Here is a 20810-nt window from a genome sequence, read left to right on the forward strand (position 1 = left end):
CAATCCACAAGCATTTTACATAATGACTTAATATGGGTTTTTAATCAAAAATATAATCAAAATAATACAATTGTAAATGAAACTAAAGAAATTTATTGTAATTTTATGATCACTTTTAGTTTTTTCTAATTAATAAAAGTATAATATTAGATGTACTTAGATGTATTTATTAGATATTTGAAAAGACGATAATTGCCTGGACCAAACGAGACTATTACTTTAAAAATATTTTTCAAGCAGCTTAAGGGGTGAAATGACTAGGCATACACACTCGATAAAATATTTGTAAGACGTTAATGTGTTTGTTACAAAATCAAAGCAATAAATTCCATGTTTTCATAGATACTTCAAGTATTTTCTCCTCTTCATAATTGTACTGGACAAAATCAATGAAATGAAACATTAGCGAAAGTGAAATCTTTAGAAAAATGCAGAGACGCACGCTATTCCGAGTTCTTTCTAGGCCTACCAACCCACAAATGTGTAGACATAAGTGTTATTTCCTGTGTACATATTTGTTTGCATACGCCTATCCCATTTCGAATATATTACTTATACTAAACGATGTTGATACCGAGGGCAGTGATATTGTGTTTATGTTAGCACTATGTGAAGCCCAGCCATAAGTATTTGTTAGAACGGGGTTAATAACGTTCTGTTAACGTTTGTAGTAACGGTTAATTGAAATATTCAACGAACATAACAAAAAAAGAACCAACAGCCCGGTTTAATTCCTTTTCAGATACTTACAACTACATAGCCTACTGACCAAATATGGAAATTCAGTGCCTTCAATTCATGTGATATACTTTATAACATCATTTTTAATTGTCACCATTTTCTTCAATCTATATCCGGCTAAACAATCAAGTACACAGGGCAAGTACGCGGAATGTTCCTACTCTATTATTGATTATAGCATTTTATAAACAATTTGATTGGTCAGGATTGAAATTTAAAAAATACATACAACGTAATCAGACTTTTTCCAATCCGATATCACCTTCTTTTGCCCTGTGTTGCCATGTACAATTAGCTCCAATTAAATAAGGCTGTTGTAAGTGGCTGTTATTTATTAGACTAATGATAATCGATAAAGGCAAACAGGCAATAGTATACAAAATTATCTTAGTGACAATTATCGTATTTTAACATAGAGAAAGTTTAAGTTATCTTTATTGTGTTCACTACAATATTAGAAATTCCCAAATAATAATATTAGTAATAATAATAGTCTGCCATTATGCCTTCATCTTCGCATGAATTCCTCAGGTGTGACTTCCGAATATGATGTTTTAATTGCTGCCTATCTTGCCAACTAAAAGAAACTGACCAAAATAATGTAACTTGCCTACAAGAGTCCCCCTAAGTTGATGAAATAACAATTAACAAAGTATGCCTAGTATCGTAAAACCAGACGCGGTTAGGTAGAACACCGTAGTTGGCCAATTCGGTATCACACACGCGGCCGGCCGTACTAATAATACAGTAGGCCTACTGTTATTACATCTGAAGATACATAATAAACAAGTTGTTACTATATGTATTGTTTTTAATGAAAACATTTATAAATACTTTTTGACTCTTTGGGGGTCTATTCTCGCAATAATGGCAAATGGCTTTACGGCGTCATTCATTAGATCCGTAAAACGCATTTAGGCCTAGGCCAAACTAATTAGTGACACATAATTTGTACATTTTTAAAAGCTCATATGGATAGCATGTAAAGCATTTTACCGGGTTACTAGTAATAGACCCAACTTTAGTACTAGTACTACGATGTGCTATTATTTACATTGTTTGGTGTAGGCCTAGATTTCACATAGTCTATCATAGAATTATTTTCAAATGATATTTAATTTCTTTATCCTACTGTTTTTTTTTCTTTATCAAGCAAAACATGTATATGGCGTCACATTTAATTCCTATTTAATAATTAATACTATGTTACTCATATTTACATAATTTTAACAATGGAAATGATATTTAACTTTATACACAAATTAGAATATTGTTTCAAATAATAATATACACAAACCTAAACCAAACATTACTTGGACATTTCAAAATCTTATAAATTTAAAATTATTATTATTATTAATTGAATTAGGCCTACTATCAACCAAAACCGATCAAAAAGTAATTACAAATTATATTAGTGCATGGATTAATCCATCATAAAGCATTTTATCTCCTTTTTTCTCCTTTACCATGCCAACTAGATTGTTTTAGATCTATTTTTGTAGGGCAGGAGGCGCCTGAGTCGAGTCCGGGATGACTGAGACACAACTGGTGCTGACCGGGGTTCAATTAGACCGATCCCTGGTTAGCGACGAAGGCGTATCCCCTTACTGCGGTTTGGGTTTTTTTTTTTTGGCATGGTTGGATTTCCCTTTTTCTTATTAATCTATGTACAGCGCTTAGAGGTTTCACAGCATTAGACGCTATATAAATCCAGGATATTATTATATTATATTATACTTAGTGTATCGGTAATTGGATATTATATCTGGGCAGTATGACCAAAACCAATGACAGATGTAGGATTGAAAAAAATGTAATCTGAGCTGGACAAAAATAAAAAGAAATTGGTAAAAGTGTATACTTGTTTGCATTTAGGGACATCATTAAATTAAAAGTTTAAAATGTATATGGTAAAAAACGTTTTGAGAATTTAAAAATATTTATAGCCAGCCTATGATACAATTTACAAAAATAATTTATAAGGGGAAGTCGAATGGTGTTTGTATTTTTCCCGAAGGCGTTCGTTCAGTCCGAAGACTCCTTCCAGTCTTGCGAGTCGTCGCTAAATCATTCTCGGCAACTTCCGGAAATATCTCTTTGGCGATGTCGTTGGAACCGATTAAGGCGTAGTCATACACAAGTTCTTCGAGCTCGTCTAATACAATGTATTCCTGTTTGTTAACAAAAAAATAAAAACGTGAATTCCTATGTGAAATAAAATCATTATTTACATGCATTGTAGATAATATTTAGTAAGCCATGCTTTCATTAAATATTTTTTTACAACATGTACACTAAAAAATGTTTCACTATCAATTAATAAATTGCCTAGCATGAAGTGATGCTTTAATTCTTGAGATCCACATTTGAAATTATCCCAATATTACTGTCTATGCCGTCGTCCTTAAGATCTAAAATACATCATTTCTAACAGAATTTAATGACCACATTTAAATAAAAGTGGTTTACTGTTTCTTTTTCCTTAGTACTACATATCTTGCGTAATCCTGTGTTATTTTTTGAATACAATTGTCTACGACCCTCAAGATCTGGAGCTATTAGATGTAGGCCTATGTCCATACCTAATAGCGCCCCCTAAAAAGTTATACTCTATATCATAATTAATCTCATTTATTATTCATGATTTCTAACTTAAAAATATAAAGGTGCCCGCCGATAATCTTATTACTCACCCTACATTCTGATAACATTATTTCTAATTTGCGTTTTAGTTCTAAAAAACTGGGTCGTAATTCTGGACTTGTGTTCCAACACTCTAACATGATCTGATACCTAAAGTAAAATGTTAAAAAAAAATGTAAAACAGGTTTTGTATCGTGCAAATGAGGAGGGAGAGGTTGACACTTGTTTTTATGAGTATTATTATGATTGATGAATAACTTACACATCGTCATTTGCGTGATCTGGTCTTGGCATTCGAAAGCCTTTCTGTAAATCTGATATAAGACGTTTAGATGACATGCCTGGGTACGGGTATGATCCTGAAAAATCAACACAACTTAATGTAACGAAATATTATACATTCAGTAACTCGAAAAAAACCCAACTCGATAGGCCTAAATGCCGTATGAAGAGGAATTAACCGTTGACAGTAAACGATATTAGGACTAAACCTTCCGGGCCCAACAAAGTGCCTTGTGAACGGTATTACATACAGTATATTTATCTTTGTTTGTTATTTCTTAATAGGGGAGTACCAAAGGTTCTGTTGTAGTAGAGTTGTTATAAAGAAAACAAAATTAACAGAAAATATATATTGTACTGCGTACGATGCTGTTAACATGGCATTTTGTTATTAGTTAGAGTAAAAATGATCAGCATGGAAAATTAATTTACAAGCTTCTCTATAGTTGAACTGAAGTGATTTTTTACAGAAAGTAATTCCCTTAACGCTTTTTTATTTTTACTTACGGGCAAGTAAATTCTAATATAAATAGTTTATACTGCAGAAAGTCTTGAAGTAGAAAGAAGAAAACCTGAAACATGCATCGCACACGTGCTATAAATAAAAAAGAGAATGTTTGTAGTTTAGTTAGTAGAGTAGTTTTAGGTTGAACAAAATGCATTTCTTTTCTCTTACTATTACACTAAAGCGACAAAACTCTGAAGAAAGTGATTTACTTGAAATAGTGAAGGGATAACATTTGTATTAGTTATTTTATTAGTTGGTCCTCACGTGCTACACAACACCAATTTGAGGTGATAGACGGAAAATAATTTGAGGAGCAAAGAATAATCAAAAGTGCAAAAGGATTTACCAATAGTTATTATTTCCCAAAGCAGCACCCCAAACGACCAAACATCACTCTGTATTGTGTAAACATTATCAATAAGTGATTCTAATGCCATCCAACGTATTGGAACTCGTCCCTGTAAAAACAAACAAAATATTTTTATTTTTTTCTGAAATAATTACTTATAGTTATGTATAGATAGAAACTCAAACATGGTTTTCGAAGGTGACAGTAAACCATCATAATAGTCCAGTTCCCTATGTATTTTCGTGTGCAAATCATGGGGAAAGTGTAAACATTGCGTTTTATGAATATTTGAAGCATGCTGGTTATAAAAACTCATGTTGTCAAATTTCTAAAATTCTTCTTTGACCTCTGACCTCAATTTGAATACTTTGACCCATTGAAAACAAAATGGTCATATCTTTGCAACGCTTAGATTAAATGAAATAATTTTAGTGTCAAATTATTTAGAAGATGCATATTAATATTCGTTCTAATGGAAAAGTTTGTCCAAAAATGGCCGGAAGTATTATTTTTGGCATTTTTGACCTTTGACCTACATAAGATATAACTCCGTAACTAACAGTTGGACAAACTTTAAATAGGGCTCAAATTAATCAGAAGGTATAAGTTTCTATTCAATCTAATGAGAACTTTTTCAAGAAAATTACTTAAAATCTTTTTATTGACCTTTGACCTGTACTGGTAGTACACATTCCTACAATATCAAAAACTATTGGCCGTAAAAGGGTTTTTTTGTGAAATTTTTAGAAAAATTTACATTTTTATGTTGTATAATAACAACATTTTATAAAAACGTAAACAAATTCTATTTATGAAAACTAACTTTGTAATTTATTAACATCACTAGCGTTTGTTATAGTATTATAATGTGTTACATTTGCTGATTTTAAGCACTTCACATGAATTTATCAGAGTTATGTGTATTTAATATGAAGTTTTATTTTTTTCATATGAAGAAAATTTAATTATCTATCAAATAAGACCATTTTCAAATTATTATGGCTAAAACTTAATTAGATACAGGCAAAAAAGTGTATTTTTACTTGTGTGAACAGCGCCCTCAATCTTCATTTTTTCCCTCAAAATACCACATTTTTATGTGGTTTTATAAACTTAGCTGGTTGTAACTTTTTAAAGGATTTGTTGTCAGTGACGTGTAACTTACATACCCCTTCTACCATATAATAAGTAAGTTTCTGAGATAAAATGAAAAAAATATTTTGATAGCTTGATATTTTTCTTGAGGTTATTACATGGTACACGCTAAAAAAGATTTTGATTTTGTGCTAAAAATCCATCTTTTTGGTCAGTACAAACAATCTTGTACAGACATTCTTACACAAACAGCACATTTTATTGGAAAGATAATCATAAAATCTATAAAATAAAATATGAATTTTGTGTAGTAATACTGCTAGATAGCTTTTATTAAACCAAAAAGATGGACTTTTAGCACAAAATTTAAAATATTTTGTTGGCATGTATCATGTAATAACCTCAACAAAAATATCAAGCTATAAGGATATTTTTCTAAATTTTTTTCAGAAACTGACCTAGTATGTTATAGAAGGGGTATGTAAATTACAGGTTACTGTAAAAAATCTTTGAAACAAAGTTATAACCAGCTAAGTTTATGAAACCACATAAAAATGTGGTATTTTAAGGGAAAAAATGAAGATTGAGGGCGCTGTTCACACAAGTAAAAATACACTTTTTTCCCTGTATCTAATTAAGTTTTAGCCATAATAATTTGAAAATGGTCTTATTTGATAGATAATTAAATTTTCTTTATATCAAAAAAAAAAAAAATTAATATTAAATACACATAATTCTGATAAATTCATTTGAAGTGCTCAAAATCAGCAAATATAACACATTACTAATACTATAACAAACGCTAGTGATGTTAATAAATTACAAAGTTAGTTTTCATAAATAGAATTTTTTTACATTTTTATAAAATGTTGTTATTATACAACATATAAATGTAAATTTTTCGAAAAATTTCACAAAAAAAAAACCCTTTTACGGCCACTAGTTTTTGAGATTATAGAAATGTGTACTACCAGTACGGTCAAAGGTCAATACAAAGATTTTAAGTAATTTTCTTGAAAAAGTTCTCATTAGACTGAATAGAAACTTATACCTTCAGAATAATTTGAGCCCTATTTAAAGTTTGTCCAACTGTTAGTTACGAAGTTATATCATATGTAGGTCAAAGGTCAAAAATGCCAAAAATCATACTTCCGGCCATTTTTGGACAAACTTTTTCATTAGAACGAATATTAATATGCATCTTCCAAATAATTTGAAACTAAAATTACTTTATTTAATCTAAGCTTTGCAAAGATATGACCATTTTGTTTTCAATGGGTCAAAATATTCAAATTGAGGTCAGAGGTCAAAGTTGAATTTTAGAAATTTGACAACATGGGTTTTTATAACCAGCATGATTCAAACATTCATAAAACACAATGTTTACACTTTCCCCATGATCTGCACACGAAGGCACTTTTTTTTACATAGGGAACTGGACTATAAATGTAAAATGTGTTTTGCACACACAGTTGGGCTATGTATTTCTGTATGTATCACAATTAACCTAACCTGTGATTTCCTTTGATAAACTCCGCCATTCATGACGTCACGTGCCAATCCAAAATCTGCCAATTTACATATACAGTCACGTGATAACAGGATGTTTCTTGCGGCAAGATCACGATGTATACACTGAAAAACAAACATTATGTTTCCACAGTATTTTTTTATACTTGTTCCGCCTTTAGAATATTTCAAATTTGTTTTAATACAGCATTAGATTTTAAGCTCTGTCTACACTACCAAACTAGCTTGACAAAAAAAAGGGTGATGTGCCCAAATATGGTGATATGACATCATTCTACGGTACTTACTTTCATCGATGCCAAATACGCCATACCATTGGCTACTTCATACGCATATCGTAGAAGATCTGTCGGGCTAAGATACGTTTTCATACTTGTACGGTTGGAACTTTCCACCTTCTGTCGACTGCTTCGCAAATGACCCAATAAGTTCCCATTTGGTAGGAAATCCATAATAACATAAATTGGATCTGAAGAAATAACAAGGCCAACAGCCATTAAGTCGCGTGCTATGCATAGTGATACCGGACCGAGAGACAGACCGACAGACCGACTGACCGACAGACCGACCGACATAGTGAACTATAGAGTCGCGTCCACGCGACTAAAAACATAAGTAAGAAGTTAAGTTGTGTTTAAATTTCCTGTTCCTTTTTAAAACGAACTTCGAAATCATTTCTAAATGGTTGTATACGAACACATTGTTTTAAATTAGATTTAATATTTGATATATAAAAAGAAAGGTTCAGCAACTAGAAATTGCATTTACTACTAATATTAATAATAGTAATAATAATAATCTAAAACTGCCTTGGAATTTTAATACGTTCATTATAAATAATAAATTACTCGTTTATTCAACTAGTTATTTTTATACAATTGACATCACGTGTTTGTTATCTTAATTTCACAGTTGATTTTCATTGGAAAAAAGTAAATGAGAGTAACGTGTCCTAATGGCAACAACAGTACATGCTTGTAATGCGTCGATGAGTGTAATTCGAAACAAACATCATCATACTATAGTAATATTCCTAACCTCACTAAAATCGTATTATCGACAGCTGATCGATTCTGAATTCTCTTTAACTTCGTTGAAAAAATGAGAAGAGACTTGTACAAAAATCAATAATAAATTTCAAAAGATTAAATCTATTATTCATTTTTATGGTATTTATATCGGCAACAACAAATAGACAAATATCTATAAAAGTACGTGTTTTAAAATTGACAGGAGTCAATCGATATGTTAGTAGTTATTTGCGATAAACCCTATTATCATGTCATATAATCTATTGTCTTTTGCGTCATGGATGGAAAGATACGTACCACGATCTGTACAACATCCCAACAAGACGACGATATTAGGATGAACATCAAGCAGTTTCATAACCCTTAGTTCTTTTAACAAGTCTTGTCGATCAACTTCAGTAGCATTTTCTAAACACAATATTTTGAAGAAGAAATAATTAAACATTTATTTGTAATTCGGCTATGTTTAAAGAACATTCGTATTGGTACGGGACATGTCATCTTGATCATATTATTTTCCAAAATTCAATACATGAGAATATACATTTCGTTACTCTTTTTTTGAAAAACACAAAAATTCTTTAAAAACAAATATTTATTCAATATTTCAATGGAAGCTAAATGTAATATAGATAAGATGACGCAATATAATTATGGCGCAACGTAATTAACAGACTGGTGTTGGTCTTTGTCGACAATTCTCCATGACGACAACGTATTCTCGCGGGTTAAAGATGTCCCCTACAATTTTACGCTCGTTAGTGGTATGCACTGCCTAGCTCCGCAACAAGATATTTTTGTGTTATTTTTTTTTCTTCGCCAACTGCAGACATGCATTAGCGACAGTTGCATTGCGATGTTGGTATCCACAAACGTCGCTCCTGATAATGATCAGTGGATTTTCCTCAATTACTTTGTTGAAGTGAGTATACTGCATCGATGCAAACACATCACTACCAAAATCCCCTTCGTGTTCTTAACACACATAGCAATATCCGTTTTTCTTCTTTAGGTCGTAGAGGGTGAAATTGTGAACTTGTACATGGTACTGGCTTTTGTCCGAGGACATAACAGAACGGCCTGTAAATCCATGGTCCACACAGACACCTCATCATTTGCACTATCTTTATAATCATACTTTTCTTTTCTGGCTCGGTTTTTACTCAAAATATGTGCCTTATGCTTAGCAGCATCAACTTTCACGTATTTTGCATTGCCGCACTGGTCCGTCCTCAGACCGGTTTTGTTTATGAAACGTTTGAGTAAATCGTGTTTGGCACACGGCTCGATACCATTCTCTGCAGAAGATTTAAACTCTGGGTGGAGCTTGGCGATTTTTGTATTAGGGTACAAATTCTTATTTCTGTAAGTGAAAGTGTTTCTACAATAATGTGATTGTACTGACGGTAGACCATTTAGCCACTTTCTCTCGTTTCTACAAACGCAGTCTTTCCTGGATAGACACATATTTCAGTCTTTCAGCAGATTCAAATACTTAGTACTGGTCCTAATTCAAATACCACTGTTCTACTCCTATTTTTCTAAATGCTTTTTCTTACCTTTTAACATTTTGACAGCGACTGTTGTGACGTAACCAGGTCTAATCAGATCTTTAGCTTCAGCTTTTACTACTTTACCAAACGAACCGTTGCCAATCGTTCTGCCAAGTTTTAACTTATCTCTCGAAAACTCGAAATTTCGTCTTTTACCACATGTTAAATTTTTAAACTGCATCGATGGAATGTTAACATCTACATATGCCTGCCAAAAAAATATAATAAAATATTAAGGTTCGTGTGGAAACGTATAAACAATGTATCGAAAAATTGATTTATATTTTGTGTATTTTGTTTACTTACTCTACTAATAGTTTTCAGAAGAGAAGGTATACTCTCAACACTGGAACTGCCGGTGTGAAATCGGTACAATTGCTCCTCCTAGAAACAACAAAAATAATGCAAAATTTTGTGTCGAATATTTAAAAATAGCTTATTGAATGTCTACGTCTATGTGCTTGCATTCTAATGAACCATCATTGACTTGATATAATTAGATTATAAACCTATAATAGGGATTGCTTTCTTCCCTTTTTCGGAAAAGTATCTCCTTAATATAAGTATCCCCTGAATATGGGTTTCCCAAATGAGTGTTTATACAGTATTATTAAATTGAATATTATATATAAATATATATATATATATATACCTCAAGAACTCTCCACTTTCTCTTTTGTATTGCTATAATCGCAAGAACCATTAATACTGCAAATGCCAATGCCATGAAAACACCCACAATTGGGATGGCAATCTTGAGCGCCAGCGTAGTGCGATCATTGTGTTTATCAGGGTCCAGTGTCGCTGCTGGTGCCGTTGGCAACTTGGGTCCTACGTCAAAATGTCTAGCGGTTATTTAATCAATTATAATTCAAGGTTTAGTATATGTATTTTTTTGAAGTTTTTATAAATTATGATAGAAAAGAAATTATGATAGAAAGAAAAACATGTACAATTGTGGGTAAATGTTATGTTACAAGTCATTAAATCATTAAAACATATAATACTGTAATGTTACTCGTATTAAATTAGACGAATCATAATAGGCCTAAAGAATTAACAAATAAGTGTTTTTATAGTTTATGCGAGGAGTTCTTTTTTTACAACTCCCTTGACCAACTGTCAAACGTTAGTTTATAAACAATATAGCATATCAACAAACAAAAAGAAATTGCTAAAAAATTTGAAATATCATATTTAAAAATCTAACATTTATTTAAATGTAAATAAAAGTAGTAAATAGAAAGCTATTGAAAGAAAACAATAATAGTGTAATTGGTTGGTAAAGCCTTGTCTACACTATCATACTTAACTTTGATGTGCCCATATATAAACATGTTGATGTTATATCACTACCATATTTAGGACAATTACTACCATGTTTGGGCAAATTACACTTTTTTGTCAAATTAGTTTGATAGTGTAGACAGGACTTAAGGACGCGTGCTCAGATGGTCACTACTTGGTACCACAAAGTAAGAATCTCCTGCTGTTGGCAAAAGGCATTTGTATGATTAAAATGACATAAATGATTGCTTCTGATGAATCATTGATTGATCTTGTAAAATTAAGTCATTTCCTTTTATCTACGTTACATAATTATGTCATTAATATCTTATCTATAATATTCTTAGTCACAGAGAGGAATGTGAAGATGAATGCTAGTTTTAAGATTGCTGTAAATAACAAATTACATTGAGGCAAACCCCACGAGAACACTCAACACGCTTGGGGCCGATTGAAATATTACACAATTAAATTATATTTATATATATTGTGACGAATACTACGCCTTTGGACATTACGTTAACAAAGTTTAAACCTTTATAGTTGTTAAAAAAAGAAATAAAACAAAACAAAAATAATTAAATAACATTGTTACTTATTTGTACAAGAGTGTATATCTGTTACTGATAATAACACTCATAACGATAAATTTGATAAAAATCGTCCAGTCCTATCTTACTTACCTCCACGTGATGTAAACGCTGTCCTTTCTATGGAAAAGTTACCAGTTCCAGCCACATTACCTGCAGCTATTCTCACCCGGTATGGCTTCTTTGGTTGCAGATTTCTTAACTCCAATACTTTTGCTACAAAGTTACAAAAATAAAAAATGTTATTATATCATCTCTATTGTAAGTTCCAATTTTGTGTCATCATTTTAGATGCATTATGTGTTCTCCTGCACTTAAAATGTTTAAAATCATTTCTGGGTAGAATCAGTTAAACATACATGTATAAATTGTTATTAAAGTATGTGAACTTCAACAACATAATCGTTTGTGAATACATATATGTCGGTAGATATGAACCTACTGACAGAGGTATCGTGTATTAAACGTATTTAATACAGCAAGTCACGTATCTAGATGACTTGCGACAGTCAGCTAGACTCAATTTACTGACTGCTGCAGAATTGGGTGTCGTTTGAATGGTGAAACTCTTAAATGCTGGGATGATATTGCCTTACATTTCTTCCCATAATACCTTGTTTAATAGTGATATATTTTGAACTTGCCTAGTGGCGTTACATCTTTGTATTGTGTTTCCCCTTCGTCAACAATACGGTATTCAATTCGATAGTATGTTATACCAAGACCACCGTCACTCTTCGGTGGATCGAACAGAAGTCGTATGGTTGTCAGAGTTGTTTCAACTTCTTCTAGGATTGGTTCAGATGGAGTATCTAGTGAATCAATAAACAAATATGTTTGTTATTATTATTTCTATTTTTCGATGATAAAAAATAGATAAAAATAAACACAGTAATATTATGCAATATTATGATAGGTAATACATGGCGGCCATTTTGAAATGATCCTGACAGCCGTTGTAAGCATAATAAGCATTATTCAGAATCGCTGATATTCAAACTATACATTTTTACAACTTTGGGTTCATGGTTCCTTATTAAAGTCATTTTGAAAATTCAAAATATTTACGTCATTATTGGCAGAGATTTTGACATTTCTAAACATGGGTTACTAACCAACCCACCTTGACAGTTAATCTAAGACAGGTCTAATCATTGATTTCTTCATTATAGGGAGGTAACCTCCATAGTAAATAAATACGTCCCTGACATATAATACTTTAAATGCACAAGTTTGTCACGAAATTATTTCCCTTTTTAAAAATAAATGAATAAGCGATAATAGGTTTATACGTATCGATTTATAAAACTACAAAGTATCACTACCGGTTCCTGGTTACCGGTACAATTTGCAGTAGCATTACTAATGTCAAAATCAAGGCAATGACTAGTCTAGGTTCTAGACCGTGTTTCGAATATATAATAGCAAATATTTTGGCACAAATGGCGTTTCATACGTTTAATACTCTGACTACTAAATCTAATTTCTAATTTCAAAAGATATATTGTGAATTACAGTCATGTTAGTTTTCAATAATTGTTACTTGATGTGATTATTTATCATTATTAAATGAATGCAGTTCTATTAGAAACACATTATACAAAAATAAACATCTCCATGCCTGGGAATTTATATAAAAATAGCAATGTTTCTACACAATTCTAAAGGACAATGTCATTACAGTGGTTAAAATTCACTTTTGTTTACCATGGTCTTAACTTTTATAACTTGTTCGTAAATAACTTGGTATGTGGACTGCGGAAACAATTTAAATTGAACGAATTAGCGATCATTTTAAGTAACGCTTTTTTTTTTCGAGATCAATCAGTTTTCTAAATATTTTATCCAGTGTTCCGTGATGTTAAGTTATAAGCTGTCATTTAAAAGCTAAATCTAAATATTTTTAAAATTTGAAAACTGTTTAATGAATAACCGTCATTCTGGTCTTAATCAAATTTTCTAATATCATAATTGGAAGCAATTAATTACCAGACATCCTATAAAGATACAGTGTATCGAAAACATAAATACACTTACACTTGTCGAAGTAAAATGTACGTACGCTACGTTATATTAAATATATTTAAATAAAGCTTGGACTCTATGCAACGATACGCAGACGCAACGTAAGCACAAGTGAGTGTCAGTTCAGATGATCCGCGCGTCGTCGTGATTGCTCAAATTACTCACTGTGCGTTTATGTCAGTTCCTTACGTTGCGTCCAAGTGGGAACAGAGCTATAAGAATGATATCAACCTATTTTTAAAACATTAGTGTGGGTAAACTGTTATAATTACATAGTCTACTTTGTTTAAATATTTTTAATATAAATAAGCCGACCTCAATTCCTCAAAAAGTAGAGTTTAATTTAAATAAAAAATAACGGCATAATTATTTACCTTATTCTATCCTATTTAATTTATAATTATTATTTAAGGATACATATTTGTTTACATGAACAAGAACTGATGATTCAAAGCTCAGCGTGAAAAATATAATAATTTAGCTGTCAAAAATTAATATATGCAAATTGTATCCGGGGGTGTCATCCTCAATAATATTTGTCTAACGTCCGAACATTTTGTATAGAAGGCATAGTGAGGGGTACTGCATTGTACAAAATATACGACTGCACCAATACGTCACATATGCGCTAACACATATGTATGAGGTACAGTGTTTCAATATGTATTTTCCTACACTGTATTTCCCAACATGCACCTCAAAAGCAGACTACATTAAATTCAACGCACAACAACATTCTTTCTGAATAGAAAGTACAGCAAATAGAAATTGATTTTATCTATTTCAGCTAAATGTCAATTGGTAACGGCATTCGCGGTCGTAATTACTTATGTTTATTTGAAGCAATCAAGTTGGTGGTCTTAAATAATTTGGAATTCCAGTACCATAAAGGGGACACCTTCAGCAACCAAGTGTCCACTTATCAGAAGTTTCCCTGAAAAGAGGTTAGCCGTAGTGTTAACAAATACATATGATTTCTCCCGTCTGTTTCAAGAGAAAGTGTCAGAGATAATGGTACCCCTGAATAACATAGTATCCAGAAGGAGAGACTTCTACTAATGTAGTACAGTTCTATGCTTGAAGAAATAAATGATCGGTCACTTTTTTTAGGCCTACAACTTTGGAAGTTTTCTAAAATCATCGTTATACATGCACTCTCACCGGGTTGATAACGATTATAGGCATATATGAATATTATTAACTTTGTATACGCAAGTACACTCTCTTACTGTTGAACAAGTTGGCACGAAAAGGCGGTAACAAGTTAAAATCGGAAGTGCTAATTAAGAGCTTTATCAATGCGACCTTCAAGTACAAGTAAAAAAACGAAAGACAGTAGATAATGCGTTTCATTCTTTGTGTATGCTGTTCTTAATACCCCATAATTACCCCCATTGCGTGCATAATGCAACCAATTGAACTATTTTAACGGAAGTTGTACATTTTTTTAATAGACTAGTTTAATTATTGTGATAGACTTCAATACTATCATTCTATAATTTCGAATAAAATCGTTCAAACAATAAATAAGCATAATACTACAATATATAATTACGTGCGTGCATAACACAACAGGTTTAGCCTAAATATTGTTATTCTAACAGAAGTAAATTTTAGTACAGCACGTTTTAAGTTCACATTTAGTTGGCAATGGTTGTCAATTTTCAGATTTGTAATTGTGTGAAATGAACCAAATATAAATGTTAATTTTACATGAGACTACTGTAGTAAATTAGAAAATAAATAAAAGACATTTTGTGCAAACATTGTCAACGTTATAGGCCATAACCATAGGAAAGTTAAAATGTAAATATCAAAATAATTTCAGTAACTGTGTATCATGTATGACCGTTTAAGCATTTTGGATTAGCGATCGTTCGACCTGCTCTCCAGTAAGACTGTAAGAGTCGATCGTTTCCGTAGATTTTAAATTAATTAAAATTATATTTGGTTTGCGGGTGTTGGAACTGATAACATTTGGTATCTGGACAAATTGTGTATTTATAATAAAACACCAATACAGCAGTGCTACAGCCAACGAAACCAAATTCAAGAAAAGCGTACACATATCATATGTTAATTAAAATTATTGACTTCTGAAAAGAAGTCGCAACAAATGGTAAAAAGGTTTGGATTTATTGTGGAAGAATTTCGAAAGAGTAATTCCATTCATTGATAAAAACAACTATTTTCAACAATGTAATAATACAAAATTATAAATTGTCAAATATTTACAGCAGTACGGGTACTGATTTATATTTTACAACTTTCCTTGCATGTACCTAACGTATATTATTCGTGCGAAATGCAAGGTCTAAACTTACGAAAAGTAATGTAATAATAGTATTAGTAGTGTATTAGTACTAGTAATAGTAGTGTATTAGTAGTAGTAGTAGTAGTAGTAGTAGTAGTAGTAGTAGTAGTAGTAGTAGTAGTAGTAGTAGTAGTAGTAGTAGTAGTAGTAGTAGTAGTAGTAGTATTAGTAGTAGTAGTAGTAGTAGTAGTAGTAGTGTAGTAGAGTAAGTCCTCGATTTTCACTTAAAAAATACACGCGCGTATCTAAGTTAGGACAAAAGAATGTTATCAGAAGTAGCCTACTGTAGGCCTACTATGAGACCAAAATAGACTATAAATTGACAATTCACAGAATCCGAAGGGTAAGAGAATTCTTTCCAGGATGCATGTGGCTTCCCCTATTACAAAAACCCCTTATCTCTAATTAATCTACAAAAGTCTATAATTATCAAACTTAAGGGAGGGGGATGTAAGGACATGAGCAAGGAAATTACCAGAATTTCAATGATACAACTTTACATATCATTTTAACAAATATTACATTTTATGACTGGAGTATGTATCCGTGTAACCTTGCCATTTATGACGATGGCCTTAATAACTTTGTTAGTTTGTATCATGATAATTATGTTGTCACAAAATTGTTAAAGTGACTATTATAAATATTATATTATAATATTTATAATAATAAAATAATAAAATATAATTTATAATAGTCAATTTTGTGACAACATAATGATCTTGATACAAACGAACAACAAAGTTATTAAGGCTATCATCATGCTAGTAATGATAAATGGCAAGGTTACACAGATACTCGAGTCATAAAATGTAATATTTGTTAAAAAGATATGTAAAGTTGTATCATTGAAATTTTGGTAATTTCCTTACTCGTGTCCTTACATCCCCCTCTCCCTATTTATTATCATTACATAATTATTAAATTATAATAATTATTTAATGATAATAAGTAAGTCTAATTCATTCAATTAGAAAGGCATATTATATAATAACATAACGAAGTTCCTCATCTGTTGATTGATCACATAACCGTAATAGTTTTTCAAAACCTGGTAATGTTCTTTTAATCTATGGAATAAGTTTACCCAAAGGAAACAGCTACGATGTACCGACTGGAACGAGTATCTAATCGCGGTTGGTACACCATCTGTAGTCTATCAAAGTTGTTATACGAAAGAAACAAAATGTGAAATTCTTACCACCCGGAACAAGTCTCATTGTGTGCTGAGCGACTCCTAGTTGATTTTCAGCCCTGCATTGGTATCTTGTAAAATCCGTCACTGTTTTGACAGGAATGGTTATAGTACTTATTGATAATATTTGTGTAGATTTAATTGTAACCGACTCAAATAGAGTGCCGTTCCATCTAAGCCATGTTATGGTAACTTTTGGATGTCCACCAAATTTACAAGTGAGGGTAGTGTTAAGTAGAGCCCACGTTGGTATTAAAAATCGACTGCTTTCCTTAGACCTGAGAAATGGTTTAGCTGAAAAAGAATTAAAACCATCTTAGTATAATAAGTAAAACAAACTATCAAATAAACAAAGCAACTGCAATATTACAGCATAAATTAAATACTGCAGTAACTGCAGTAGGGTAATATTTATATGATCCTTTATTGATTCAGTAAAACTTACACATTACATTGATACGAACAGTCTTTGACATATTTCCAATGGTGTTTTTGGCAAAGCAGGTGATGATGTCAATAATGTCCACACGGTCAACCACAAACTGGTATACTTCACCAGTAAAAGAGATGATGTTTGTTGGCAAGACTTGTCTTGATGGACTGTACCACACTATTGTTGGGTATGGATCTCCTGTTGCATTGCACTCTAAGCGAACGTAATCTCCAACTTTGACGTTCTGTGTCGGAGTGATCCACTTGATCACTGGAGCCACTGAAGAAATTATTATTATTTTGTAGCAGTACACATTATTTTATGGACACTTTTTATTTCTTTTAAATTTAATTATAACAATTGTCATCAAGATTAACTGGAAACTAAGGAAATTCGGATTATGCCCTCCATGGAACCACGGCCACCAGGAATGATGGACTACTGTAGTACACCGGGGTAAACACCTATCTCTTCTGAGACATGCACTGCGTTCTTTAAAGTGGAAGTGTGCTCACGAGCAAGTGTACACTGGACCTCCAGTGTTAAGTAGACTTGTAGACTAGAACCTACGGTCGAGGAGAGCCTTGTCCTGTGCTGATTGTATGGCTACGGTTTGCCTCAGTCATTCGAATACAATTTATTTATTTTTTTATTTTTTTTCATCTTCTTTTACATACGTACCTCCTGGACCGTTGACACTCAAGTCCATGGAGTCGGATATTGGAGGTTTTGATGACATCTTCGTACATCTCCACTTGCCACTATCATCAAGTCGAGCACTATGGATTACTAATTCCCAAATGCCAATACTTCGGTGTATAACTTGATAACGGTTGCTACGCTCCTTAAACGTTACTATTGTATTGTTAGTAATCTATTTATAGAAAAATAATGATAATTTAATAATAAACATAATTTTATCCTTTACCTAGATTATGATAACGTAAGGCAATATCGATACTTTGATTTTGAAATTGTGAAGTGGTTAGATCATTGGTAATGTTTTTGGATGGACATTTTGGTATTGCTTTCATCTAAATTACACAAACCAACAGTGGTGATGGTAGTCTTTGAACGGATTAATCCATTATGGAGAAGGGTTGATCAAGATACTTTTTGTATAATATCATCTCCCCGGAGAAAGCGATAGCTACTTTTGGTTTGTCCAGGTAAAATAGACACGACAACTAACTACTTACTAACTGATCACCAAGTGACCATCGGACATCGTATTGTAGATTTCTACTGGTTATCCGACAAGTGATGCTAACTCGTTGGCCTTTAACCACTCGCTGATTTGCTGTAACATCAACCGATTGTGAAAGTGCACAATCAAGACCTATTTCAACAAAGAAAGCATTTTGTTTTATTACGAAGGAAAACTATGGTTTTATCAATTAGTATATAGTTATATTAAAGGAGGCAACGTCGGGATCTAACAAATTTGCCCTCGTTGGTTTGCCCAGAGGGTTTCTACTGTATAAAACCTAGGACTTTCGAGATCTGGTGAGAATAGGCGAAATGACGTAACCCTTCAAATCTATAGCATACCGTAGATTTAATATTTTAATATGATTAGTCATGGTAGTGGAATGTGTTATAAAGAAGGTAACAATTTAGAGCAGAGGTCTTCTCGGCGTTACAATTATTATTTTTTATTAAAGATCAATAAAAAAATGTCCAAAATCAGGTAAACTTATTACCGTGATTTCAATACCTGATACTGTACATGTATAGGCATTTTACTGAAGCACATGAACCTGTTTTCTACCATAGATACAATGATGCTCCACCATGATTATGTGTCATGATGTTGTCTTGTCATCTGTGAGCAAGTCCTTTCCAATTTTGTCTTATTATCATGACTAATAATTTTAACTTGTCTGCAGCAGGAAGCGCGTGTCCGGAATCGGTATCTCTATTTTGTGTATACATTGTATGCTTGGCAGGTTCGTAATTTAGTAAAGTATACATAAGTGACTATAGATTATTATAAAATGTTAATCACATAAAAATACCAATGTCAATGTAATTAATTTGACAAAAACAGCGGATTGGCCATGTTTCCCTAACCCCCAAAACTACTTCTTTAACTTTGTTAAAATATAATGTTACACTAACCATGTGGCCAGTTAAAAAAACACTTTCTTATCAAAATGATTTTGCTTAGTTCTCAAAATAACCTGAGTAAATGTTTACGTATTTTTCCCTTTAAATCTTAGATGACGAAATCCATTCCTTTGGATAAAATTTCTTAGAGACAAATGCTAGCCTAGGTAATCTTTGGAAGTGACGATAAGCATCATATATCGCTTCGAGGAAGTGGACCTCTTCCACAACATCCATAGGGCCTAACCAGTTGAGACAGAGAGCTTTTTACAGGGTTCATATTGCTTCTTTTATAGCCTTACAGATACACTACTCAGTAGGCCTAGATTTGCTAGTTTTTAATTGGTAAAATTCCAAGGCAAACCTACTATAACATTACATTTTTTTAATTACCACACTACATTAATCATAGACCGTGTATATTTCGTAGCTGGGGTATACAAATGCTATTATAATTAACTTATCTTGATATTCTAGGTGACTCAAGTGTAACAACAGTATGATACTATGTGTATGTAAATTAGGCTAAATATTTCAACAATAGGCTACGTTCCTGTTCTATACACATGGTACTTACTTACTTTCTGTAGTTAAGTTGATATAGGTCTACCTATGATAGATGATCATTATCAAAATTACCAGAATCTATAGCTATATGGTTATACACAAGTGTACCTACCTATTATCACGTATAGACAATGGTATAAAAGTAGGCCTACACATACTGTAGTATATTTTGATGTGGCTTATGAATCATTGTTGCGTTTAAAATAATGTAGATTTTCTTACCTTGCACAAGTAAAAATCCAAGCAAAATGTAAGATTTATTCGCCATAGTAGGATGATAATATCTTACTCCGTTTGGCAAAACACTGCCGCATTGAATTCCTTTCGAAATTCACATTTACACAATATGTGATATCCTTTGATATAGTAAGCACTATTGTGACACTGTGTGACGTGCTTCTCTTCTTGACACTAACTTGCACACTTCCGTAACGGGGGTTTTAAACTAATGTATGTAATTTGCCGGAAGTATAGTACTTCACGTCATAGAGTAGCAACGCTGCATAATTTAAATTCGGCCTATTACTACTATGTGTTTCGTTATTTTGTGCATGT

General features: G+C 32.2%; 1 protein-coding gene across 1 annotated transcript; it reads right to left on the minus strand.

The window, feature by feature from the left end:
- Window positions 1-1238: 1238 nt before the first annotated feature.
- Window positions 1239-20696, minus strand: LOC144851043 (fibroblast growth factor receptor 2-like). Its single transcript, XM_078708564.1, has 17 exons — window positions 20478-20696; window positions 18779-18918; window positions 18261-18453; window positions 17592-17858; window positions 17153-17440; window positions 12257-12424; window positions 11706-11828; window positions 10388-10566; window positions 10042-10119; window positions 9742-9943; window positions 8480-8590; window positions 7439-7620; window positions 7134-7256; window positions 4524-4635; window positions 3650-3746; window positions 3438-3537; window positions 1239-2915 (listed from the first exon to the last, which is right to left on the minus strand). Exons 1-17 carry the CDS (start codon window positions 20521-20523, stop codon window positions 2721-2723), a joined length of 2604 nt encoding a protein of 867 aa, XP_078564690.1. The 5' UTR covers window positions 20524-20696; the 3' UTR covers window positions 1239-2720.
- Window positions 20697-20810: the final 114 nt, after the last annotated feature.

Source organism: Antedon bifida, chromosome 8, assembly GCF_963402885.1.
Source record: "Antedon bifida chromosome 8, ecAntBifi1.1, whole genome shotgun sequence".
Classification (NCBI taxonomy): domain Eukaryota; kingdom Metazoa; phylum Echinodermata; class Crinoidea; order Comatulida; family Antedonidae; genus Antedon; species Antedon bifida.